This window comes from Carassius gibelio, chromosome B25, assembly GCF_023724105.1.
Source record: "Carassius gibelio isolate Cgi1373 ecotype wild population from Czech Republic chromosome B25, carGib1.2-hapl.c, whole genome shotgun sequence".
Lineage (NCBI taxonomy): Eukaryota > Metazoa > Chordata > Actinopteri > Cypriniformes > Cyprinidae > Carassius > Carassius gibelio.
In genome coordinates, this window is record NC_068420.1 from 3,420,352 (window position 1) to 3,446,202 (window position 25,851).

At 32.4% G+C, this 25,851-nt stretch overlaps 1 protein-coding gene across 9 annotated transcripts in view; it reads right to left on the reverse strand.

Moving 5' to 3' along the window:
* myo9ab (myosin IXAb) overlaps positions 1-25,851 on the reverse strand; it is a 91,413-nt gene that overhangs the window by 6,568 nt on the left and 58,994 nt on the right. For 7 of the 9 annotated variants that reach the window (XM_052597400.1, XM_052597398.1, XM_052597397.1 and 4 more), the window contains 27 exons: positions 24,886-25,007; positions 23,741-23,882; positions 22,267-22,471; positions 20,925-21,038; positions 19,529-19,595; positions 18,422-18,523; positions 18,311-18,350; positions 17,201-17,323; positions 16,080-16,160; positions 15,889-15,999; positions 15,305-15,427; positions 15,077-15,226; positions 14,701-14,993; positions 12,732-13,412; positions 11,683-11,764; positions 10,272-10,372; positions 9,340-9,443; positions 8,155-8,375; positions 5,803-5,919; positions 5,536-5,724; positions 5,399-5,446; positions 5,195-5,306; positions 4,625-4,686; positions 2,230-2,422; positions 2,021-2,149; positions 1,479-1,584; positions 1,269-1,400 (listed from right to left, as the gene is read on the reverse strand). In XM_052597400.1, the coding sequence (XP_052453360.1) occupies positions 1,269-1,400; positions 1,479-1,584; positions 2,021-2,149; positions 2,230-2,422; positions 4,625-4,686; positions 5,195-5,306; positions 5,399-5,446; positions 5,536-5,724; positions 5,803-5,919; positions 8,155-8,375; positions 9,340-9,443; positions 10,272-10,372; positions 11,683-11,764; positions 12,732-13,412; positions 14,701-14,993; positions 15,077-15,226; positions 15,305-15,427; positions 15,889-15,999; positions 16,080-16,160; positions 17,201-17,323; positions 18,311-18,350; positions 18,422-18,523; positions 19,529-19,595; positions 20,925-21,038; positions 22,267-22,471; positions 23,741-23,882; positions 24,886-25,007 (3,950 nt within the window). The remainder of the gene's footprint in view (positions 1-1,268; positions 1,401-1,478; positions 1,585-2,020; positions 2,150-2,229; positions 2,423-4,624; positions 4,687-5,194; positions 5,307-5,398; positions 5,447-5,535; positions 5,725-5,802; positions 5,920-8,154; positions 8,376-9,339; positions 9,444-10,271; positions 10,373-11,682; positions 11,765-12,731; positions 13,413-14,700; positions 14,994-15,076; positions 15,227-15,304; positions 15,428-15,888; positions 16,000-16,079; positions 16,161-17,200; positions 17,324-18,310; positions 18,351-18,421; positions 18,524-19,528; positions 19,596-20,924; positions 21,039-22,266; positions 22,472-23,740; positions 23,883-24,885; positions 25,008-25,851) is intronic. The other 2 variants (XM_052597401.1, XM_052597396.1) reach the window with 1 other exon arrangement.

Genomic DNA, 25,851 nt, shown 5'->3' on the forward strand with positions numbered 1-25,851 from the left:
AATGCATGCTTTTTAATCATACACTGCCCACAGCTGTTCATCCGATTATCCTTGCTACTCTTGATGGGACCGAATTAGAAAAAGTGGACTCCTATAAATATTTAGGTGTCTGGTTAGACAGGTATTTTCAGATTCGTATTAATTATTTACAATCGAAAATTAAATCTAGAATCGGTTTCTTATATCATAACAAAGCCTCTTTTACTTATGCCGCCAAATATGCCCTTGTAAAGCTTACCATGTTACCGATCCTTGATTTTGGTGATGTTGTATACAAAATAGCCTCGAAAACTCTACTAAGTAAACTGGATGTAATTTATCACAGTGCTATCCGTTTTGTCACCAAAGCACATACACTACTCATCATTGCAGTCTTTATTCCCTTATTGGCTGGCCCTCACTATATACTCGTCGCCGAATTCACTGGCTCCTGTAGAATTTTTATATTTTATTTTCCGCTTTAAGCTCTTAAGGTTTACTTAGTGTATATGTGTAGGCTACATCATTATATTGTTCTTTGCATTACGTTTGTATGTTGTCACACTGTTTCTGCCTTATCTTGGCCAGGTCGCAGTTGTAAATGAGAACTTGTTCCCAACTGATTTTCCCTGGTTAACTAAAGGTTAAATAAATTAAAAATAAACCCTACCACTTAATAAAATAAAAATATTTGACAAATTTTCTCAGAATTCCTAGTTATTTGCAATGTTGACTTTTATTTTTTAGGAATTCTGAGTTTACGTCTTACAACTTTTCACTGAGTTTTACCGAGTTTATTTCTAACAATTGTAACTTTGTTTTCACAGAATTACGAGTTTCCCTCTCACTCAATTTTGACCTTTTTCTTCATCAGAATTCTGAGTTTGCTTCTCACAAATAAATAATTCTGCAGAATTCTAAATTGCAAATTTGCAATGTCGACTTTTTTATTTTTTTATTTTTATAAGGAGTTTATTCAATAACGATTGTTACTTTATGTATAGTTTCCTTCTCAACATTTGACCTTTTTTTTCTCTCTCAATTCTGATTTTCTGCCACAGAATAAAAATATAGAGGGGAATTGATACTTTCTCCTCTCTTATTTCTGACGTTTCTTCATAATTGTGAGGTAAGAAAAGATATAAAGTTTCAATTATCTTAAAAAAAAAAAAAAAAAAATATATACATATATATATTTTTTTTTATTTTTTTTTAATGTATTTTTTATTTTTTTTGCATGGCTGAAATCCGCCTCCCTGGTATGGTGTTGGGTGTGTAGCGTGTCTTACGCGGTGGTCTTGCTGATGTCGCGGACGCTCTGTAGCGGGTCGGTGGTGTCGGGACAGCGCAGTATGCAGGGTGCAAACACGATGGCCAGAGCGTTTGCAGACATGCGGTTGGTCTCCTCCTGGAATGAGATCCTGAAACAACACAACATAAACTTGACCATGCTCACATTACTACAGCTTTCATCTGCTGCAGCAGGCGTATCGTCTCACCGGACCAGGTGGAAGATGAGTCTCTCTAGTGTGCTCAGATGAGTTCGGCTGAGCTGATCGATGACCGAATACACCCCCTGAACCACCTCACGCTTATCCTGCAGACCTACACCAGACAAAAACACAACACAACCTCCATCACATCCACGCAAACCAGCCCAAATATGGGAAATAGTACGAGTTTTGAATTCACAACAATCTTCTAAAAGGGATAGGTGACGGTAGCCATTGACTTCCATAATATTTTTTCCATAACTTATGAGTCAATGGCTACCAACATGCTTCATAATATCTGCTTTTGTGTTTAGCAGAAGATAAAAACTCATACGCGAGGGATTTTCTCCAATAGATTCTTACCAATGGGGATTTAAGATAAGCTGGAGTTTATTCCAAACTATTTACGATGATTTAACATTTTTACGATTGTTTTCAAGATTTGTCGTTTTTCTGAAAAGGCAAGAACACTCAAGTGTTTTCGGGGACGTGTATGAATCTGAATGTATGAAAATAAGCGTAAAACGTTTAATAAATCACGCTCTTACCCATAGCCCTGAGAAACTCCTCGTAGAGTTCAAAGGTCATGAGGGGGTTGGGAAGGTCACGCAGCCACTGCTTCAGCACACTGGCGATCACGTGGATGTTGTAGTCGTCGAGATTCACGCTGTTCGCATCTGCGTCGAAAGCAAACGTGTGTCGCTGTCAGAGAGAGCTGCTGCCTGAATGAATGTGATGATGAACACATGCAGCTCACCCGTGTCCAGCCCCTGCTTCAGTTCTCTGATCTTATTGGTGGAGCCAGACTTCCTGTAGATGCCCTCCGTGTACAGACCGTGCATCTCGATGTAGTTGATCAGCTTCTCCACCACCAGCGGGATGGCTCTCTCATCGCTCGTTAAACGAGACAGCTCTACTCCAAACTGCCGTGAAGACAGCTCGGGGTCAAACTGAGCACACACATACACAGAGACATACAGTCATGGCCAAATGGTTTGGCAGTGAACGTGGCTTTTGGGTTTTGCAGAGTTTGCTGCTTAAGCTGTTGTGGGGTTGATCAGATGCATTGCAAATAATAGCTAAAAGCCTCATTGGCCCAGAAGCTAATAATGCCATATGTACATATTACCAATGGTCTAAATACAGACTCATTATATATTTTTGCCAAAATAAAAGCCTTTACAATTTATGATATGCTTATCATTGTTTTTCTGTATAGCATAGAAACGTGGAAAAATATTCTACACATACTGAAGCAGCAAACTTTGCCAAACGCAACATTTATGTCGCTGCCAAACTTTTGGCCAGGACTGTGCACAAATGAAGCACGTGAAAAAATGACAACTGTGATGAAGTTTGAAGCACGGAGATGATTCACGTACAACCGGTCAATGCACCGAAACATCATTTATCATACGAGAGAGAACACCTAATGACTGCACGATAAATCAAAGTGAAATCGCAAGTGATGTTGTGATCGTCATGCATATCTCTCAGTTAAACGGGGTGCACTGAATCTTCATCCGAAGGCCAGATGGCGCTCTCGAGCAAAAACTGCAAATACGCCGCGCAAAACAATCCAGGAAATCCCTACAGCGGAAGCTGAACAAACAGAAGATTTAACAGCTTTCATTGATTTAACCTGACTTATAAATACACGACTACGACAATATACAGTTTATCTGCGTTCTTATGATGATATTTTTTATTATAAAAAAGTATATTTATAATGCAATGCCTTTATCACTGATAAAATGCGCATGACAAACACATTCGATTAATCGTGCAGCCCTATCAAATATCTATCAGCTGTATAGCAACACCCTAGCAATGACCTTCAACACCTGGACTTATATATATATATATATACAGTACAGACCAAAAGTTTGGAAACATTACTATTTTTAATGTTTTTGAAAGAAGTTTCTTCTGCTCATCAAGCCTGCATTTATTTGATCAAAAATACAGAAAAAACAGTAATATTGTGAAAAATTATTACAACTTAAAATAATAGTTTTCTATTTGAATATACTTTAAAAAAGTAATTTATTCCTGTGATGCAAAGCTGTATTTTCAGCATCATTCCTCCAGCTTCAGTGTCACATGTAACATCAGTCGATCACATGATCATTTAGAAATCATTCTAATATTCAGATTTATTATGAGTGTTGGAAACAGTTCTGCTGTCTGATATATTTGATGAATAAAAGGTTAAAAAGAACTGTATTTATTCAACATAAAAGAAAAAATTCTAATAATATATTTTCTTTACTATCACTTTTTTATCAATTTAACACATCCTTGCTGAATTAAAGTATTGATTTTATTTAAAAAAAAGAAAGAAAAAATGACTGACCCCAAATTACTGACTAGAAGTGTATATTGTTATTACTAAATATTTATATTTTAAAAACATAGCTTCTTTTTACTTTTTATTCATCAAAGTATCCTAAAAAAGTATCACTTGTTCTGAAAAAATATGAAGCAGCAGAACTGTGTCCATCTTTGATCATGAATCATCATATTAGAATGATTTCTAAAGGATCATTTGATAATGATCCTAAAAATTCAGCTTCGCATCACAGAAATAAATGATCATTTAAAGTATAATAAATTTAAAAACAATTATTTTACATTGTAATAATATTTCACAATATTACTGTTTTTTCTGTATTTTTGATCAAATAAATGCAGGCTTGATGAGCAGAAGAAACTTCTTTCAAAAATATTAAAAAGAGTAATGTTTCCAAACTTTTGGTCTGTACTGTGTATATATATATATATATATATATATATATATATATATATATATATAGTATTTTGAAACGAGTGAAAAATAAAGACATTGAAATGTAAAAGATATATGTACAGTAAGTCATAAATCTGCCAAAAATACCAAGATATTAATGTTTGGCCATATCGCCCAGCCCTATTGTACAGCTTACTAAACCATCCAACTGCAAACTTAAAAATGACTTCAAACTTCAACCTTTTCCATCTACTACAGGCTCTCTGAAGCCCACACCAGAGTTTGTCTTGATGAAGCTTTTGACTGTAATGAAGGTTTGAGACACAAAGACTGTACAACTGATGATCATTCGTCATATGAGAGAGAGAAAACTCAGACACAGTAAGGGTATTTTAAAGCTTACCTTCTTACTGCATGTGGTGGTCATCCTCAGACAGCACTTCCTGTGACACGCATAACGACAGACTGAAGAAAACCAGAAACAAGCACAGGGTTAACGGCGGATCGGAGCACCAGCATCACGTTTCAGGAAAATGTGTCCATTATCGATCATGTCCAGATGAAAACGGATGAATTTACAGAAAAAAATCTGATTACGCTGCTCTCAAGACTTAGTGACTCGGATCAAAATATGGAGAAGAGACACTGATAGAGAAACTCCAGACTATGATGACTGAACCGAGTCAAAACCAATATAATTTTAGTATTATTAATGTGTTATTAAAGATTTTTTAATTGAATGTAGTTTAAAATTAATTAAAATTAAATATATTTTATAGTTAATGTTAATAATTCTGGCACGAAAATAAATGTTTCTTTAAGCACACTTTAATGTGTTTTGTGAGAATTACAGTACTGCTGTAAATAAGAGAACAAAGTGTTTCTCTTGTTCGAGTCCCATTTTTATCTATTACAATATTAAGAATTAAATCTTTTCCAGGCTGAGATATAAAAACGACAGAGCTGAACGCACGTTTGCAGACGCACGCTTTGTCCATCATCCAGATGAGAGAGGAACAGAACTCGCAGTAGGTCGGGATGCTGTACTGAGTGGATTTAAAGATGTGACCCATGTGCTCTTCCACCTGCAGAGGGCAGTAGAGTGCTTAAGATGTAATAGAGTCAACATAGAATTCATAAAGCATTTTACACAAGTATAATGATCTAAATGACTGACGGTGTCCGATTCCTTTTTCCTCCTCTTCTTTCTCTCAGGTTTAGGAGCCTGAAAAAAAAACAAAAAAAACAACACTAATTCTCCGAAGAGTTTTGTAGGACGATGCTTGTTTGCGGAGCGAGAGAGAGACGCTTTACCTTGCTAATGGTTCCATTCATTGGCTTGTACTCCGTCATGAACTCGTCGAGGAAGACTTTGAAGGTGTTGACCCAGACTTTAACGGGGGACTCGCTCCAGTCTCTCTGCTCCAGACGCATGTTCTTCTCTAAGATGTGTTCGAACAGAGCGTGGAGATCTTTATAACGAATGCTCCTGCCATCATCCATCTGAGGGTGAGACACACATTTAGGGCGAGATTTTGCTGTGTCGAAGTCACTGTATAATTCTGTATTTCAGAAACTCACGGCCAGAGCAGTAGAGTACGAGTTGAAGATGTTGAGGCGAAACTCTTTTAGGGCCTTCTTGAAAACCACATCCACAGGTGTGTCCTTCTGACTGGCTTCTGCTTCTAGATCGCTGATCTAAGAAACGTCAAGAGATTTTTATATTTTTAATAATACATAGATTCTTCCAATTTCAAATTATGCCTAAATTAAAGACATTTTACCGTGACGATTCTTATTAAATTGTGTAAAAGCTTTCTTGTGCAAACTGACAGTGACATTTTCATGCAATAAATATTTTACGAATAATTTACACAGATTTATATTTTTTTTAATTCTAGTTGTACAGAACCATTCTTCCATAAATTGAATGTGACGGGCTACACAAGAAAGGTTTTACGAAACATTTTAAGATAGTTTTTTTAAATATTCAAACCAATATTTTTAATGTTCAATGTGCCGATTAATATTAATCACACATTTTATCATTCTTAAAAATCGTTGCATAAAACTTTTCTTACATAAGTTGTGCAAAACCATTCTTGCCTAAATAGAATGTGACATACTCGAGACAATACTACTTACACAAATCATTCTTTAATATATAAAAAATTGTAAATGCCGTTCAAAATTGTTCTTACAAAAATTGATGTAAAAACCATTCTTGCATAAATTGATTCTCATTCTCAACTGGCAAAGATATTTGTTTGTAAAAATATTCTTATTTATATTATTGCAACACTAGCTGCACCAAACCATTTTTGTAAAAACGTTTGTTAAATGTTTTCTTACTGAAATTGTCACATAAAACAATTTTTAGCAAAACTGGATATGGAAGATTACAGTGTGCAAACAATTCAGAAGTTTACAAAATGATGGTTTTAAAAACAATTTATACAGATAATCATTTCTAAAATTACATGGTGACAATTCTACTGGCTACCATTTTTATGTTAATTATTAGGTAAAACTATTCTTTCGTTAATTGTCTCACAAAACCATTTTTTAGGTAATTTTAATGCAACAGTTTACACAAACATGGCTTTACAGACAATTTACTAAAAAATTTATACGCAAAACTTTTAAGTAAATAGTAGTTACAATTGTAGTCCCACAAAAACATTCTGACGTACATTTTTTTTGCGTAAAACTATTATTTCGTAAGCATTCACAAAAAAACATTCATTTTTCAAATAAATGTGACAATTTACGGAAGAATATTTTTACGAACAATTTACAAAGGAATTAATTCCCAATAGTAGTAACAATTATAGTTGCAAAAAAACATTCTAACCTAAATTGTTGTGTAAAACTATTTTGTGAGCAGTCACATAAAATCATTCTAATGTAACTTTGTTGCGTAAAACTATTATTCCATAAGCATTCACAAAAAAACATTTATGTTTATAATAAATGTGACCGTTTACGGAAGAATATTTTTACGAAAAACTGTTTGGGGAATTAATTCCTTTGTAAATTAAGTAAATAGTAGTAACAGCTATAGTTGCATAAAAACATTCTAACGTAAATTTGTTGCGTAAAACTATTTCATAAGCATTCACAAAAAATATTCATATTTAAAATAAATGTGAATATTTTTACAAACAATAGTTTGGGGAATTTATTCCTTTGTAAATTAATGTAAATTGTTGCGTAAAACTATTTAGTGAGCAGTCACATAAAATCATTCTAACGTAAATTTGTTGCGTAAAACTTTTTAGTGAGCAGTCACATAAAATCATTCTAACGTAAATTTGTTGCGTAAAACTTTTTAGTGAGCAGTCAAATAAAATCATTCTAACGTAAATTTGTTACATTAAAAGTTGCACAAAAACATTTATGTAAATTGTTGCATAAAAGTATTCTTTCACAGAAAGTCTCATAAAACCATTCATATATAAACTGAATGCGACAATTTACCCAGAAATTTATTTGTAAAACCATTATGGTACAATTTACGCTATAATGATTCACAAACAATTTAGCAGAAAAGCTATTCAGTTAAATATGGTGACAATTCTACAGTTGTACAAAAATATTCTAACGCCAACTTTTGCATAAAACTACTCTTTCGCAAATTGTCAAATAAAACTAATTAGTTTAATTCTTAACTATAGTGACGATTCTACAGTTGCGTAAAAACATTTTAGATAATATAAAATATTTGAATAAAACATTTTTTACGTAAATTGTCAGAAAAACCCCCAAATCTAACTATACTGAATTCAACAGATTACACGAGAATGTTTAACGCACATTTTACACTAAGTTTCTTGAATGAGTTAACTACATATTTAATCAATTTCTGAACATGTTTACATGACTAAACCTAAAGACTTTGATATAAAGGAATAAACGAGGAAACGCAAGCACCTTCTTCATGAGGAAGTCGTTCATGCTGCGATAGTCTGCAGTGCTGGTGAGGATGTGCAGCGAGTCGTTCTGCCAGGCGGACGATTCTAGAGACACGCTACTGATCTTCACACTGCGTCTCCTCTTCATCGACATCATGCTCATCATCGGCTCACGGTTCTCCTTGCTGTCGCGTCCCAGCTCCGACAGGCCGGCCTGCTCTCGGCTTCCCCGAGGAGAGTCTGCGAGAGAGAAAACATTGTAGACCGGGCCAGTGATGCCAGTTTAATTTCCGGGTTGAAGTTGCTTAAAAGAAGGGTGATTTGTTGCTAAAAGTTGCACGAAGACGTTGCGATGTCTCTGCGCGAAATTGTGTCACTACATCAAATCTCAGCAAAACATATATTTTAGATACTTTCATTTAGATTGGTTCATAAAATAATGTAAAAGCATAATATAACATTAAAAAAACTATTTAAATTTTTTTTTTAAACGTACGCATTTTGAACGATTAAAATTTAAGTATTTTTTATGAGCTAATAAATAAGTAAAACTACACATTCTTGTGTGCTACACTAAGAAAAGTGTGTTAAAATATGGCAAAATCTGCTGTGTTAATATGAAGGAATTAACTGTATTGATTATTTTTACCTGCATTTTTAATTACGCATTGTATTTTGTGTTTACGTGTTAATACAGATAATGGATAACAGATGTCTTGGAAGATTACTAGTACCTTTTCATTCTTTTTTTATATTTTTCTTATAGTGTACGAACTGTTGTTACTGTGGCTCAGTGATAGAGCATTTCATAAGCAGCGCAAAAGGTTGTGGGTCCCAGGGAACACAAAAAAAAGTGTAGCCTGAATGCACTTTAAGCGCCAAATGTAAATGTTAAATGATCAACAATCACAAGTACAAGCAACTAACAAAGTGTATCTTAAGTGAACAATTATTAAATTCATTGAATTCAAAGGATGTGTGTGCTGCTAGGCATCTTTCCTCTTTTTGTAAAATTTAAATGGTAAATGTGTGCCTTTTTTATAATTCGAGTCTCTTGAGTCAAAAGTTGCCAAAAAACACGAAATTTGTCGCTAGGTGCTTTTGAAAGAAAAAGTTGCTAACTTTAGCAACAAAACTGCTAAGTTGGCAAAACTGGACCAGGCTCATATGGAGATGAGGAACAATTGAGAGAAAATTGACACACCGTTCCTCGCGTCGTTGAGCTCTGAATCTGCGGAGCGCCCCCTGGTGGACATCTTCTTATCTCCATGTTTGCTCTTACTCCAGAACCGCATTTTACCTCTGACCCTAAAAATGGATTAAAAGATTATGAGACACTGGACCACAAAGCCAGTCGGTTTTTATAAATGGAGATTTGCACAGCTGAATAAAGTAAAATAATCTTTCCATTGATGTATGGTTCGTTAGGAGGACAATATTTATAGGAGGACAACTATTTGTAAATCTGGAATCTGAGGACGCAAAAAAATGTAAATATTGGGAAAATCATCTTTAAAGTTGTTCGAATGAAGTTCTTAGTAATGCATATTACTAATCAAACATTAAGTTTTGATTTATTTATAGCAGTAAATTTACTAAATATCTTCAAGGAACATGCTCTTTACTTAATATCCTAATGATTTTTGGCATAAAAGAAAAATGGATAATTTTGACTCATAAAATGTATTGTTGGCTATTGCTACAAATATACCCCAGAGACTCAAGACAATATATTTTCATGCACTTATGGATAATTTATAAAAAGACAAGGAATATTAATAATGAAAGCAGATAGAATATGGCTGCACGATATAAAAAAATATCTGTATATTATTTAATTCACCGCTTGCTATATGCTCTATATAATTGTGTATTTGACAAATACAAATCATGAATCTTGAATCTATTGGGTAACAGGGTTGACAAAAATACCAATTAAATAAATACTGTAATTTCTTAATTTCTTTCTTTTTAAACACCCTTTTCTTAACATGGCAGCCCGACTGTGCAATATGATGTGCACATCATATTGCACAGTCGGGCTGCCATGTTACAGTTTTCTTTCCATATAGTATGCAGCCCTAAAACAGTGAGTGTGTTTTGATCGGCCAATAGGAGGAGAGAATCCCATCTGACCTGCTGTCGGTCTGTGAGATTGACTTCCTGAGCGAATCCATCTTCCCAAGGTCCCCTGACGACATGGTCTTCTGGATCCTCTTCTGCTCTTTCTGAGACGACTTGAGACGGGAAACAAATCCAGAATCAGATGTTTAGTGAACATCACAACTACAGACAGACACTCATCACACAAACTCATCTCACATCTATTTCGTATTTCGTTCAACTGAGCTGAAAACAAATGATCATAGTCACTCTCAAATCTCTGAAAAATATAATGTGCATATTTGTGATATCAGTTTTTATACAAAAAATATAATTAAAATATTCTATATAGATATAACATTACAGACATTATGTACAGTAATATAGCTAATATTTTATAAATAAAAAACAATGCATATAAAATATTAAAATGTAATATAAAAAACATTTTTTTTTAAAATATATCTATAATAACTATTGTATATAACTATACTAATCATAGTAAATAAATACTGGATTAATACTAAAAACACACACATATAAAAATACACACACACACACACACACACACACACACACACACACACACACATTTAGATATACAGAAATAAAAAATATACAACAGCAAACATAAAATATAAAAATGTAATATAAATTAAAATAAAATTATAGTATAGTAATTCAAGTAATATATTTATTACAGTATATACTATAATAACTATGCTAATGAGTAAAGTATTATATAATATTTAAATATACAACAATGCTTATTACAAATAGTAAATATAAAATACAAAAATGTACTATGAATAAAAATACAATTATAGTACAGTAATTAAAACATAACTAACTATGCTAATTATAGCAAAGTATTATAAAATGCAGTTTTATACACTAAAAACTATTTTGAAATAATATATATATAATAGACATACAGTAATATACATAGGATTAATTATAAATAAAAATATAAATACAAATTTAACAAACAAAAAATTATAGTACAATAATTAAATATATAACAATCATATTAATTGTCGTAATTAAGTTTTAGAAAAGTTTACTCTAAAACTAAAATAATATTTAAATAATAATTAGATATACAGTAATATAGATAACATTTGTTATAAATATAAATAAATAAAAATCTAAAACAATTATAGTAAAGTAACTAAAATAGTATAGTTATTAAATTATATAATAGTTATAATAATTAATAATTATATATAATGCTTTATATATAATAATATATAATTAATAATAATTATAGTAACCATATTTTAGTAAAGTATTTAAAATAGCATTTTCATACTAAAAACTTTTGTTTTTAAATAATAAAATAAATACATTAATATACATTTTAAAAGGAAGAATAAAAAAAAAAAATTTAAAAAGAAAGAAATGCTTCTGCAATTTCAAATAGTGAACAAATAAAGTTCCTCACCTCTCTGTGTTTAAACGATCTGAATTCTGCCTCTCTTTGGATCGCCAGTGATCGCTCCTGATTCACCAGGTCTTTATCAGACCTAAAAACACAAAGCAGACCGGATCGACCCACATGATCACAACCAAAAACACCTCAACGTCTGAATGTCATTGCATTAGATGCTAAAGATCAAAACAAGTGCAAACAAATGTGACCCATACAAAACGAGTCCGAATGAGCAAAATCACAGAGCAATGGTGCATATCTCCCTCCAATTCTATTTACTATATTATTAATCACATTAATCTAACAGGAATTAATCTAATGCAAGGGTTTGCTTTTGAGACGTGTTTGTGAGGTTTTGAATGCAGTGCTTTATTTTGCAAGAGATGTGAGGTATTTTGCATTTCATGTGTGCAATTCTTGCATTTGTGTGTAGAGATAAAAAAAAAAAAAAGAAGAAAAAAAAGTGGGCTTAATTAACAAAGTTTTCTGAAAACCTCAAATTTGTCCAAAACGGACATTTTCACTTCTTTTGCCTGTATTTCTAAATCATCCAGTGTGCATTCGCACTCATTTTGCATCACAAATGCATCGTCCTGCAGGAAGATCTTGACTAGGGACATAACGATGAACGGTTGAAAATCGATTAAAATATGTGACGATTCAAATCGGATGAGATCCAGTCGGAGCAGGAGTTTATATGAATGCATCTCTCAGAGAAACGCTTTTCTTTAGAAAAGTTTACATGCTATTTCCTTTTCCTCTCCTGTTTCTGTATAATGCATATTACAGTAGTGTTTATTAGCGCAGCGCTGCTTTGTTTACAGTGAGAAAACACTGTATCTGCCGTCCCATGAGCGCCCCCTGCTGGATGAGAACTGCGTCTCATTCAGAGTCCTGCCTTCCTCTTTCAGATCTGTTTTATGTAGTACAGCTAACTAAATTTTAGACTAAAAACGGCTCATGCTGAAACTACGCTGCATGTCTGTTTGAATGTTGAATAAAACGCAGTGGTCGCCTCTCATTTGAAATGGAAAGAGTCGCTGATGCGGAGGTGAACTCACTTGGAGAAGGTCAGTCGGCTGCGAGAGAAGGCTTTCTCCTTCATGCTGACGCTCTGAGCGATAATCTTCTTCTGCACCTGCTTCTTGGGCTCTGGAGACGCTTCACGAACCGAGTCCCTCGAGTCCAGCTGGAGGGGTTTGGAAGACGACGGCGTGATGGTTTGAGGCTCAGGAGGATCTGGAGAACACAATCCATTCGATCTGTCGTGGGTTTCTCTGTGACTCTCGTCTGAGTTGATCGTGTCAGGTTTCTGCAGAGCTTTCTCCATCTCCACCGCTGACTCCTGGTTCTCCTTGTTCTCCAGAGTGTGTTCGGCCGGGCTGCTGTCCTCGTCTGCGATGTAGAAGTGAGGTTTAAGACTGGGGTTCTCGTCGTGGCTCTCGGAGGGAAGGTGTCTGGAGAGCGGGGTCTGAGCGGGGAGCACGTCGTCCACTGAAGCCGAGCGCACTTTGAGCAGCTCTAAACTGAAGGTGGCCTGCTGGAGCTCCCGCTGCCTCCTGCTTTCACGTTTGGAGCGGCTCCTCAGCGTGCTGTCGTCCACGCTTCTGGGAGCTTCTCCTTTCTCCTCTCGGGCTTCGGCTGGGTTTCGTGGGGCGTGTAAACTTCTGCTCACAGTGTTGTTTGTGATGTTTTCACAGAGGCTTTTCTCTCCACGTCGCTGCTCTCGAAGAATGCGGCACCTTGGGAGTAAACAACACACATTTATGACACCTTCATCAATATAGATGCTCTAAACGTATTCATTATTTTATTTCTCTCCTTGTTCTTCTTGCCTGTTTAGATGTTCATTTGTGAGCTTATTAGAGCCGTCAAAGATTCATCGCAAATAGATCGCATCCAATATAAAAGTTTTGTTTGCATAATAAATGTGTATTCTTTGTATATTTTTTATGTATATATAAATACAAACAAACATAGTAAACATTTTGAAAATATATACATGTCTCTATATATATATTCATATAATTTAAACCTTTAATTCATATGTAATGTAATTTTAATGTTATAAATAAATATATTGAATATATATTAAAAGAAAATCTAAAATATATACATGCATGTGTGTGTTTTATATACACATCTATTTTGTAAAAAAAAAAAAAACATTATTATGGATGCAATTAATCACTTGACGGCACTAATGCTTATATTATTGTGACTATATGTGCATGTGGGCATTTATCATGCTTGCTTATTTGTGTGTAACATTATTTTTGTTAAACACACACACACAGACAAACACACACACACACAGACAAACACACACACACACACACACAGACAAACACACACACACACACACACACAGACAAACACACACACACACACACACACACACACAGACAAACACACACACAGACAGACAAACACACACACACACACACACACACACACACACACACACACAGACAAACACACACACACACACACACAGACAGACAAACACACACACACACACACACACAGACAAACACACACACACACATATATATATATATATATATATATAAATTACTATTTAAAAAAATATATATAAAAATTATTTTAAATAATAATAATAATTATTATTATTATTAATTAAATATTTAAAAATACATTGCATATGTTATCTACATTTTTATAAAACCAATTGACTAGTAGCTCATAAATTTGTACATTAATCATAAATGATTCAGTAACATCCCTTATTATAAATCATTACAGTAACATGCAATTTAATTTAAATAAATACAAAAAAGTGAAAAAATCAAAATAAATATATTTCAAATCTGAAAAAATAACTGTTCACCTATGAGATACCGCTATCATAAATAATCTTAATTAGTCCATTTATCCTAGATTAGTCAGTTTAATAATGACAAGCAGAGATTTATTCAAGGTTAGATTGAAGTTCACAGGTTTGACTCCCAGGGAAAGCATGAACTGACTCATATTTGTCTGTTTAATGCAATGCTGGTGTGGACTGACCTGTGCCGCTCGCGCTGCCCCCTGCAGGCGGCCTGTAGTGTGACGGCGGCGCGGCGCTGCTGCAGGAAGCTGCGTCTCTGTCTGACGCTCCTCCAGACGGACTGTATGAGGCGCGCGGCCGAGTGTCGAGTCTGCAGGACTCTCCTCCAGGACGTCTGGATGATCAGCGCCGCTCTCCTCCGCCGCAGGAACAGCTGGCGCTCTCTGAAGCCTCTCCAGGCCGTCTGCAGACACACCGCCGCCCCCTGCTGGAGCTCAGCGTCTGCGCCGCTCACACACGCCCTCCACCAGCGCTGACGGCACAAACACACAACACTGGTGAGCAGCACAACGACTGAGGGCTGGGTTCTGTGTCCCAGGTGAGGTGAGGGTGTACCTGTATGAGTGTGGCGGCTCGTCTCTGTCTGCAGAAGCGTCTCCTCTCCTGCTGCGTCCTGAAGCTCCTCTGGAGACACACGATCCTCCTCAACACCTCCTGATGAAGCTGCTCCTGCAGACGCTGACGCAGACGCTCCCGCAGGAACACCTGACACACACACAGCGATCAGCATCACCGGACACGAGTGTGTGTGAGAGTGTGTGTGTGTGTGTGAGACGACGTTACCGTGCTCCTGCCCACTTGGTGTCCGTTGGGCTCGAGGTCGAGGCTCTGCAGGAACTGTCTGATCCCCGTCTGAGAGGAGTGAAAGCCGGCGGGTAACAGCACACGGAAATGATGGGAAAAATCCTGAAGACACACACCAGGAAATCAGGAAAGTGCTACTTTGAAATCAGTTTCATTTTTTCCAAAATTCTTTTTTTTTTTTCTTATTTGTTACATTTTAGTAACCAAAGACCGAGCCTAATTAATTTAAATCATAACAATAACAATTTAATAACCAGTTATTCAAGTTTAAAAAAAAACAAATATTTTGTGACCTACTAAATATACAAAAAAAAGTTTTATTTTTCTGTCAAATAAATATAAAATAATAAAATACATTAAATTTTTTGTTTTTAATTTATATTTTAATTAAATTTTTTTAATCAAAAAGCATTACTAATTAACTGAAATCATGAAACCTCCACAATTTAATATATTATTAACATTTTCAGTTTAATTGTATATTTGATATAACTCTTTATGATAAAGGTGCTCGTTCATTAGCAGTAATGTAAGCTGCAGTATTATTGAGGAGTGTTATTGACCTGGAAGCTGTATTTGACGCTGTATCCGGAGCGGCGTATCCTCACCGTCTCCAGCATCCCGGTGTAGCGTAACTGTCTCAACACCAGCGCGTCGCTGAAACGCAGAGGAAGCTACGACAGAAAGAAAGACGCGACTCAAACCACTGGTCTACGTTCACTGACGCAGCACAGAAACCTGACTCTTTACACACCTTCTCCGCATTCGAGCGGATGCATTTGACAAAGTATGGCTCCGACTGTCCCAGAGTCTCCATCAGCTTATTCAGAGACACCTGCGTCACACACACCACAGTCCTGATTACAATAGTTAGACATTTGATGGATTTTGTAAAAATAACACTAAGTAATTTTTGCATTTTTAAAATTATAATTTTTTTAAATTATTGTATATATTTCAAAATCATTCATTTAAAATCGTTTTTTTTTTAATTATTATTATTTAATGTTTATTCCACACATTTTTAAATACTTTGTATTTTATTGTAATGCATATAATAATAAAAAATATATATTGTATACATTTAGAACATAATGCACATTTCTTAAATAATTATTTTTATATTTCATACATTTGAAAAATATTTTTAAATAACATTTTGTATATCTTTTTAAAGAATTGCACACATTTCAGAAGGATGCATATTTTAGATAAATTTATTTTTAAAATGTATATTATTTATATTTCATACATTTTGAAAGTTTTTAAGTAGGTTATTTTTAAACTATATATATTTTTAAAGAAGTGCTGAATACATTTCAAAAGAATGTGTACTGTCTTCATTTATATGTTTTTCATAATACATAATTTTCAAAAATGAAAAAGAAAATAATTGGTGTATTTTTTCCAATGCATTTCAAAACGGTATATATTATTTCCATAATTTATATATATATATATATATATATATATATATATATATATATATATATATATATATATATATATATATATATATATATATATATATATATATATATATAAATGCATATTTTTATATTTCAATATTATATATATTCCAATATTACATATATATATATATATATATATATATATATATATATATATATATATATAAATGCATATTTTTATATTTCAATATTATATATATTCCAATATTACATATATATATATATATATATATATATATATATATATATATATTTATAACAATTACTGTAAATATTAAAAACATTGTATATATTTTTTAAATTCCATTTTTAAATTCCATGTAAATCTTTCTATATTTCACAGATATCAAATGTTAATATGAGTAGTCAGTAGCTGTATGTTCCCAGTCTGTGCTGTGCTCACGTTGAACTGTGCACTGATGCTGGGGGGCTTCTTCTTCTTGTGCAGGTGCAGCAGTGATTTAGTGATGCGGTCGTGGAGCGTCAGACCGCTCAGATACTTCAGAGACTTCACATCCAGCAGGTGCTGCACACACACACACACACACACACACACACACATCATTCATTCATTTCACATCAAACACTGCCATGACGGATCATCAGCAACCTTGCATCAGAATGCCATTCTTTAATAAATATATAAAAAGCATATACACTTCAATAATTATATTAGTTATAAACTGCTAAAGTTATACATTTTTTAAATAACTAGTATACATTTCAAAAGGCATTATATTACACGTCAAAATAAAAAATAAAAAATATATATTGCATTCATTTCAAAAGAATATATATTTTAAATAATTTTTATATTTTTTAAATCCATATAATTAAAAAATAATAAACAATATAAAATGTATACATACTATTTGAAGTTATTTTTGTAAAAAAATTAAAATAGTATTTTTAAATTAATTTATAAAATGCATAAATAATTTATATAATTTTTTTAATATTCTGTATTCATTTAAAAAAGATCACACAAATCACATTTTTTAAAAGCATGTATATTTTAAACCACCTTTGCATACATTGCAAACAAAAACTTTTATTTCGGATGTGATTAATCGCGATTAATCGTTTGACAGCACTAGTGAATATACATGTTTTTAAATGTTTGAAATATAAAAGGTTACATTATTTTAAGATGTCCTTGTTACATCTACTTACTATTATAATAACAATAAATAATGCATAATTAATGCAAGTAACTCTAAATCAAATCCTAATTCTAACCGTATCGTGAGTAAATATAGTTAATTATTAATACTCAGTACTTAAATGTATAATTAGTCCGAAACAAGGACACCTTAAAATAGAGTTTAGCCTTATGTATGTTAAACATTATTATTATTTTTTAATAATGTATATATATTAGTGCTGTCAACCGATTAATCGCGATTAATCGCATCCAAAATAAAAGTTTTTGTTTGCAATGTATGCAAAGGTGGTTTAAAATATACATGCTTAAATATACAAAATATACGGACACTGAATTGCGACGCATTACCTTCGGGAGGCTGGGCTTGGTCTTGCAGTTCTTGCTTCTCCTTCAGAAACAGAGAGAGAGTTAGAGACAGAAGGAATATGAATGAAGTGTGCGGCGGTGCTTCAGACTCACATCAGGATCCCCTGCGCTCGCTCCAGAAGCTTATTATCCACCGAACTGATGAAGATGCCCTCCTCCTCATGAGACGAGAGCGAGGAGACACGCTCGCTCCTCCTGAGACAGACACAGTAACACAGCAAACATCAGTTATACGCTCGCAACTACTGATTTAACTGACCAGGGAACTGCACGAACATTGATTTATTTAAATTAAATTAAATAAATAGCAAAAAAATACTTAATAAATATGGTATATTTTATTATACAAATATAATTATGTTCTACATTTAACAAATAATTATACATTCATATTTAGTCAATTAGCAGCTCTTTTTTTTTTTTTTTTTTAACAAGCAGATAGAAAATGAATAGAGTGCAAATCTAAAAAGGGGCAAGTTTATGATTATTATTATTATTATTATTATTATTATTATATAAAAATTAATTTAGATATTTTAAAATGTATACTTTAAATAAATCTTTTAAATTAATATTTCTTATTATCATTATTAATGAATATTGAACATTAACATGATGTCATTTCATAAAATCAATCAAGCGTGTTTTGTTCTTAAATTGTGTTAAAATCTATCTACAATACCACAATCACACATTTCACTGTTTTAATTGTTTTTCTGCTATAGTTAAAAGTTATAAGTGACTGCATTTGAATTTCTGTATATTTAATAAACAATTAAGATATTTTTTTATTTAATTTAATAATGAATATTTAATTAATTATTAATAATTTTACTAAATACATATTTTTTAATTTGTTTTAAATTGTAGTGGTGTTGTATTTGTTTACCTGCTATAATAAAATTAATTAGTAAAATAAATAATACAATTTAGTTATTTATAAAGCTATTATTTAAGTTAAAATATAAATAACTATGAATAATAATAAAACACTTGTGTGTTTTAACATGCTGCCACTTTGTAACATCAATAGAGTTGTGCGTTAAAGTGACTTTAGTCTAAACTCTACAGTTCGATCACACATGAATGAATGGTTTCTTCAGGCTGTAGTTCTGTTAGTTTGGCCTGATGTGATGTGAGCATCGCTCGTGAACGTGTGGTTAGAGTGAAGGATGAGGTGAATGTTGGAGGGGTTTGTACCTGCTCATGTTTGCTCCCTGCAGGTCTGACAGCGGAGAGCGTGGACTCCTCCGACTCATGCTCGAGTCTGACACACACACACAGAAGATACACAAGATCAAACAAGATGAAAACCCCCCTCAGATACTGTCATGACACTAGACATGTGCCTGTATTCAGTAATGTGATATATTAAACAAGCACACATGAGAAACACACGAGGAACACGTGAAAGACGCAGCTTCACTCTCTGACAGCAGATGGCGCTAAACTGCAGAGAATGCAGCCTTTACTCTGGAAACCCCATAAATAAAGCAGCTATACTTTCTAAAACATATTTAAATAGATTTAAATAGACATTCAGATATTGTGGAGTAACTCTGGTGTTCATCATGGCGCCAAATACCATTTTGTAAAACCATTTACAATTTTGTAAAATACCAATATGAAAAATTTAGACTAAATTAAATTTAAAATAAATTAAAAATTAAATTAAATTTATGCATTTAGCAGACGCTTTTATCCAAAGCAACTTACATTGCATTCAGGCTATCAGTTTTTCCTAACAACGCAATGCTCTACCACTTGAGCTACAGGAACATTAAATAAGGTATTAATTTTCTACTTTTTTTTTTCATTTTAATCTGGACTAAAACATGCTGTAAATATTGTTTGAAAGTGTTTTAATTACTTATTGTTAATTCACACTTTAAATTAGGGCTTCATTAGTTAATTCATTAGTGAACATAAACTGCCAATGAATAATTCATCTTAACGTTCATTAACCTTTCCAAAATCATTCCAACACGTTGTTGAAATCTAAAGTTGCAGCTGCGTTATTTAATGAGCAACTTTTTAAATATATTTTCTGTTTTCATTATAATGTCAGTTTTAGTAATTGTTTTGTTTTCTGTCATTTATATTAGTTTTAAAAAACTATATTAAATTATAAAAAAAATTATATTTCCATTTTAATGTTAACTAAACTTTTAGTCATTTTAAAATATTAAAACTAAATATAAATATTTTAATGAATTAAGATATTATTTAGATAAATACACTGACAAATTAATATTAATAAACCTTGTATTATTTCATGCTTTAGTTTCATAAAGTCATTAAGCTTCATTACAGTGATTTTACCATGTTTTGTTTTTAACACTGTGGTAAAATTGTAATTTATACATCAGAGAACCGTGAAGGTGTTATTGCATTAATAAAATAATAACAAAAAATTTCAGCGAGACGATACAATTTTGGAATTTTAGTTTTTAGAACTTCATGTTAATCTTTTTTTTTTATAAAAAATATTTATTTAATTGCAAGCAACAGAAATAGTTTTGGATTACCTTAACCTAAATCACATTGTTTTGGATGAGTGTAGATCTGCTGAAGTGTGTTATTTTTCTCATCTTACTGTATTTGTCATCTTTGCATCGCTGCAGGATCTCAAGGCTCCGCTGGTGAACAGGATGATGCAGGAAACTGAAGCTGTCCACACTTTTCTGAGTCTGAAGCGGACCATCAGAGCCTGGAGAGAGAGAGAGAGAGAGAGAGAGAGAGAGAGAGAATGATAGAGAGAGTGTGAGTAAGCAAGCGCAGTGAAGCGCGAGCGTCAGTCGTGTACAGTATGTGTGGCTCATGAATGTTTTAGTGTCGTCTGCAGTTGTTGTTCTCACTGGTCGAGTGATTCTGCAACAACAAACACTTTAATAAAACAACGAAGCACATGTGATAAACTACTCCACAAACCTGCAGCGTATAACATGCTCTCGATATAGCAGAGGTGCAAAGAATAAAGAGATTATTTAGATTTGAAAATGCTTACTTGTATGTTATGAATAAATGAGGTACAGATAAATGTTTGTGTATATTTTCATGTTTATTTTGGAAAGTAAATAATAAACAGTAAATATCTGTGGTTAGGTTTTTTAAAACTGCCACAAATAATGTCAAAAAATATATAAGCATTACAATAAAATATGCATTAAAAAATATATAAAGCAAATTTTATGTTTTTGTGTACATTTACTTTTTAATTGTTACATTACACACTTGCTTAAATGTTTTATGATTTTTAATTTATTTTTATAAATGTAAAGATATATTAAAATTGTTATAATTTTTATTATTTGTATAAGTATTTACATTTTATATAATTGTACTATTTATAAAAGTAAATACCTGTGGTTATATTTTATAAAATAAATATTATAAATATAAATTGATTATAAATGCATACAAAATGAACACAGAAACAATTAAATTAAATAAACATTGTAATACGTATGTATTAAAAATACATAAAATAATAAATTAAGCAAATAGATTTTTTTAAGTTTTATTATAAATGTATAAATACATTATTATTTTTTATTATTTGTAATGATTTTAATTATTTACAATTTATATAATTCTACTATTTATAAAATATTATTTTTATTTTTATTATTAATAATTATAACAATCTTCTATTTTTATTGTAATTTTACATAAAAAATCTATTTAATTTGAAACTAAACAGAGAGAATGAAATCACAGGGATGCTCACTAAAACACATTATTTCCAGTCTGCTGTTCTTCAGTCCTCATGCATGCATCTTTTAATACCACGAGAGCGTTTGCATCTCCTCTGCACTGATGCATAATAGACGAGTGTTGCATCATGGGTAGTTAACTCCTGTGCATGTGATTGTGAGAAGTGTTTGAGTCTCACAGCTGCGTGACAGGATCAGGTGTGTAATGCCACTGTCTCTCACCGCTCGTCGTCGTCTTCTTCTCCTTGTGCCGTTTCCCGGCCGCTCTGAAGGCCACGAGCGCTCGGAAGTAAGCTCGGATCACGGCCCAGCGGAAGGTGGCCACCGGGTCGATTCCCATCAGGCCACAGATGAAAGCGTTTCGACTGCTCTTCAGCAGAGCTACGATATCAGGACGCATGTGATCCGTGTTCTTCTCCCTGAAGTCCTGCAGACATTGGAGAAAACTCACAACTGCTGTCTTGGGAGAAGATCGTTGCAATAATTGAGGGATGATAATTATGGCTAAAGTGAATTAGAGAAAAACATGCATTTTGTAATGAGATTTCACCCCTGCTTTCCTTCAATGAAAGGATAGGATTTTGTGATTTTTTGGAATGAAAGATCAAAAGGATAAAGAATGCAGATTTATTTTCACAGCCACGTTTGCTCATATTTACCAAGAGAGCCAATATCATCAAAGTAAAAGAAGTAGCATGCTATTCCAACCCAGGGATAGCTTTTTGTGACTAAAAATGAAATAAAATATAAACTTAAACATATTTTATATCAGTTAGTTGACTACGTACACTAGAGACTAGGTCCAGCTTCCACATTTGTCCTTTACGTTTGGTTTAACATGTACTAAAATAACACACTAAAAGAAAAAATGATACAGACTTATCAAAAAACAAAAACACAACGGTCCCTTGGATTAATTCAGGTATTTTAGATCTAATGAAAAAATGGGATCTTGCTTTAAAAACTGCAGATAGATTAAAGTTAAGTCATGATAGACTAAATGTAGTTACATTACGGAACGAGGTGGTAAAGACACTGAGAAAAACAAAGACTGATTTTTTCATGAGAATAACTGAAGAGACAAGGTAATTAAGACAGTAACAATAAAAAATAATTTCATTACTTGAAATACAATAAATAAAAAATTATTAAAATAACCGAGGGGAATCTCAACCGAGGCCAATTTTCATTTTCAACTAGTTTATATTCTAAAATATCTATAGCTGAAACTGAATTAAAACTACATGTATTATTGTTATTTGATAAAGTTTACACACATACATATATCCATGAAAAAAAATCACATCCAAATGACAAAAAAAATAAAATTCAAATGAAAACGGAAAATATGAAAGTAAAAATAATAATGGTAGTGTATGTAGTAAAACAGATTGAAGGGCAGTAATGTGAGCGGATGGTGATGTGAAGCAGCTGTTCTCATAATCAACACTGATCCTGTCACATCTGCTGCAAACACAGCTCGAATAAACACACAGACGACAACACGTGTGTGTGTGTGTGTGTGTGTGTGTGTGTGAGGATTTAACCCTCTCTGCCAATCACGTGCTCCAGATACATCCAATCCAGCCAATCAGATCGAAGCACAGAAGTAGGTCACTGTGTGTGTAGCATATGTAAATGCTCTCTCTCTCACACACACACACACACACACACACACACTCCGTGAGCTCCTCACCTTGACGCTGTACTTGACTTTGCCGGCGTAGTGTCGGATGATGAAGGCCGGCTCCATGACGGCTGGGAACTCGATGTAGCCGCTTCCTTCGTGCTGCCGCTTGAACTTATCCAGCAGAGTCTGATTAGACGCCTGCGGAAAACTGCACACACACACACACACACACCTGATCACACACTCATCTCTGTCACTATACAGACACAGAGGTTAAACAGCAATGCGTCTATTAACACTCTGCTGCTCGTTATGAAACCTCAATACATCAATAAAATAAAATAAAAAATTATATTTGATATTTATTTACAATAAAATGTTCAGGCTTATATCCTTTCAATCAGGTATAGTTAACTGAAAAGTTTATATATATATATATATAAAATGAAAAAATAATAAAATAAAACATTATTTTGAAATAAAGATTAATTTAAATAAAATGCATAATAAATTTACATTTCAGCTATTATTTAAACCTGAAGTACTAGAATAACTAAAACCGAAACAAAATTTTTATTATTTCAAATAAATATAATATTAATTAAAATGTTTTGATAAACAAATATACTCATTATAAATGTAAATGTAATGTAATATGAGCATACATTAAAACTAACACACAAAAAAAACATTTTTACATAACATCAATATTTTTAATAAATAAAAAAACTATTAAATGAGTAACAAATATGGAAAAATAAATACACAAGAAAATGACTAAAACGTAAATTTAATTACAAAAATATATACAAATAAAAGTGAATTTAAAATGAACTCTACACAAATATTGTGCAAAGTATTTATGTAGTATATATATATATATATATATAAAAATTACTACAACTTAAATGAACTAAATGGACTTAAATGAAAATGTAAAATATAAGACATATAATTGTAAATATTAATAAAAACTATACTTTCATCTGAATTACACAAAACAAAATGAAATCTGATTTTAATATTAGTGGTGAGTTATCCAGTTTTCCGATGTTAAAACAATATAACAAAAAACTAAGATAATGATAATGAAGAATTAAATAAACATGAGTGTGAATAAATCCGACAGAACCGGCTCCTATCTTAATATTGACTGGATATTTCAGTGAAACCCAAAACAAGAAGAGTTTAATACTGTAACAGAGACTGACTTGCACTCCTCGTCCAGCAGATGGAGCAGCGCGGTGGGCTTCTTGCTGATGAGGTTGATGCACGCCGTGTTGTCCATGTAATCGATCATGTGCCAGCTGATGCCCTCCGAGCGATACTCCTCCTGACACACACAGTTAGGTAGTTAATGAAAATGAAAATACAGTTAATAATTGTTAGTTCATGCTAATTCACGGTGCATTAACTAATGTTAACAAGCACAACTTTTGATTTGAATAATGCATTAGTAAATGTTGAAATTAATATCAGCAAAGATTAATAAATGCTGTAGAAGGATTGTTCTTGCTTAGATCATGTTAACATGAACAAAAAATTATTATTATTATTATTTTAATAGTGCATTACAATCATACATTTTAACTTGGAAGTATTTCAGAAAATAAATGCAATAAAAAAAAAAACAATCATAACAATCATAAGAATTATAATTTAAATAATAATACTAAGTTTATAATGTATAAAACGAATAACCCTACTAAAAAATATATGATAAGAAATGCCTGATATTATATATATATATATATATATATATATATATATATATATATATATATATATATATATATATATATATATATATATATAAATAAAATATTTAGTTTTTATTATATATATATATATATTATATATATATATATATATATAAATATATATATATATACACACACACACACACACACACACACACACACAACATTTTAGTATTTTTTTATGATCTTACTATGAAAGTCCAAAAATACAATCACAAAATAATTTTCTTGTATAAAATGAACTTCACTTAAATCCCAAAATTCAGGCTTTAATCCTTTCAATCAGGGTTATTATAGTTAGCGCAAACTAAAAATAAAAACATAAAAAATGTTACTTGAAATAAAATTAAAAAACAAATTAACTGAAATAAAGTACATAATATATTTAATCTATTTCAGCTAGTTGCCAGTGCAATG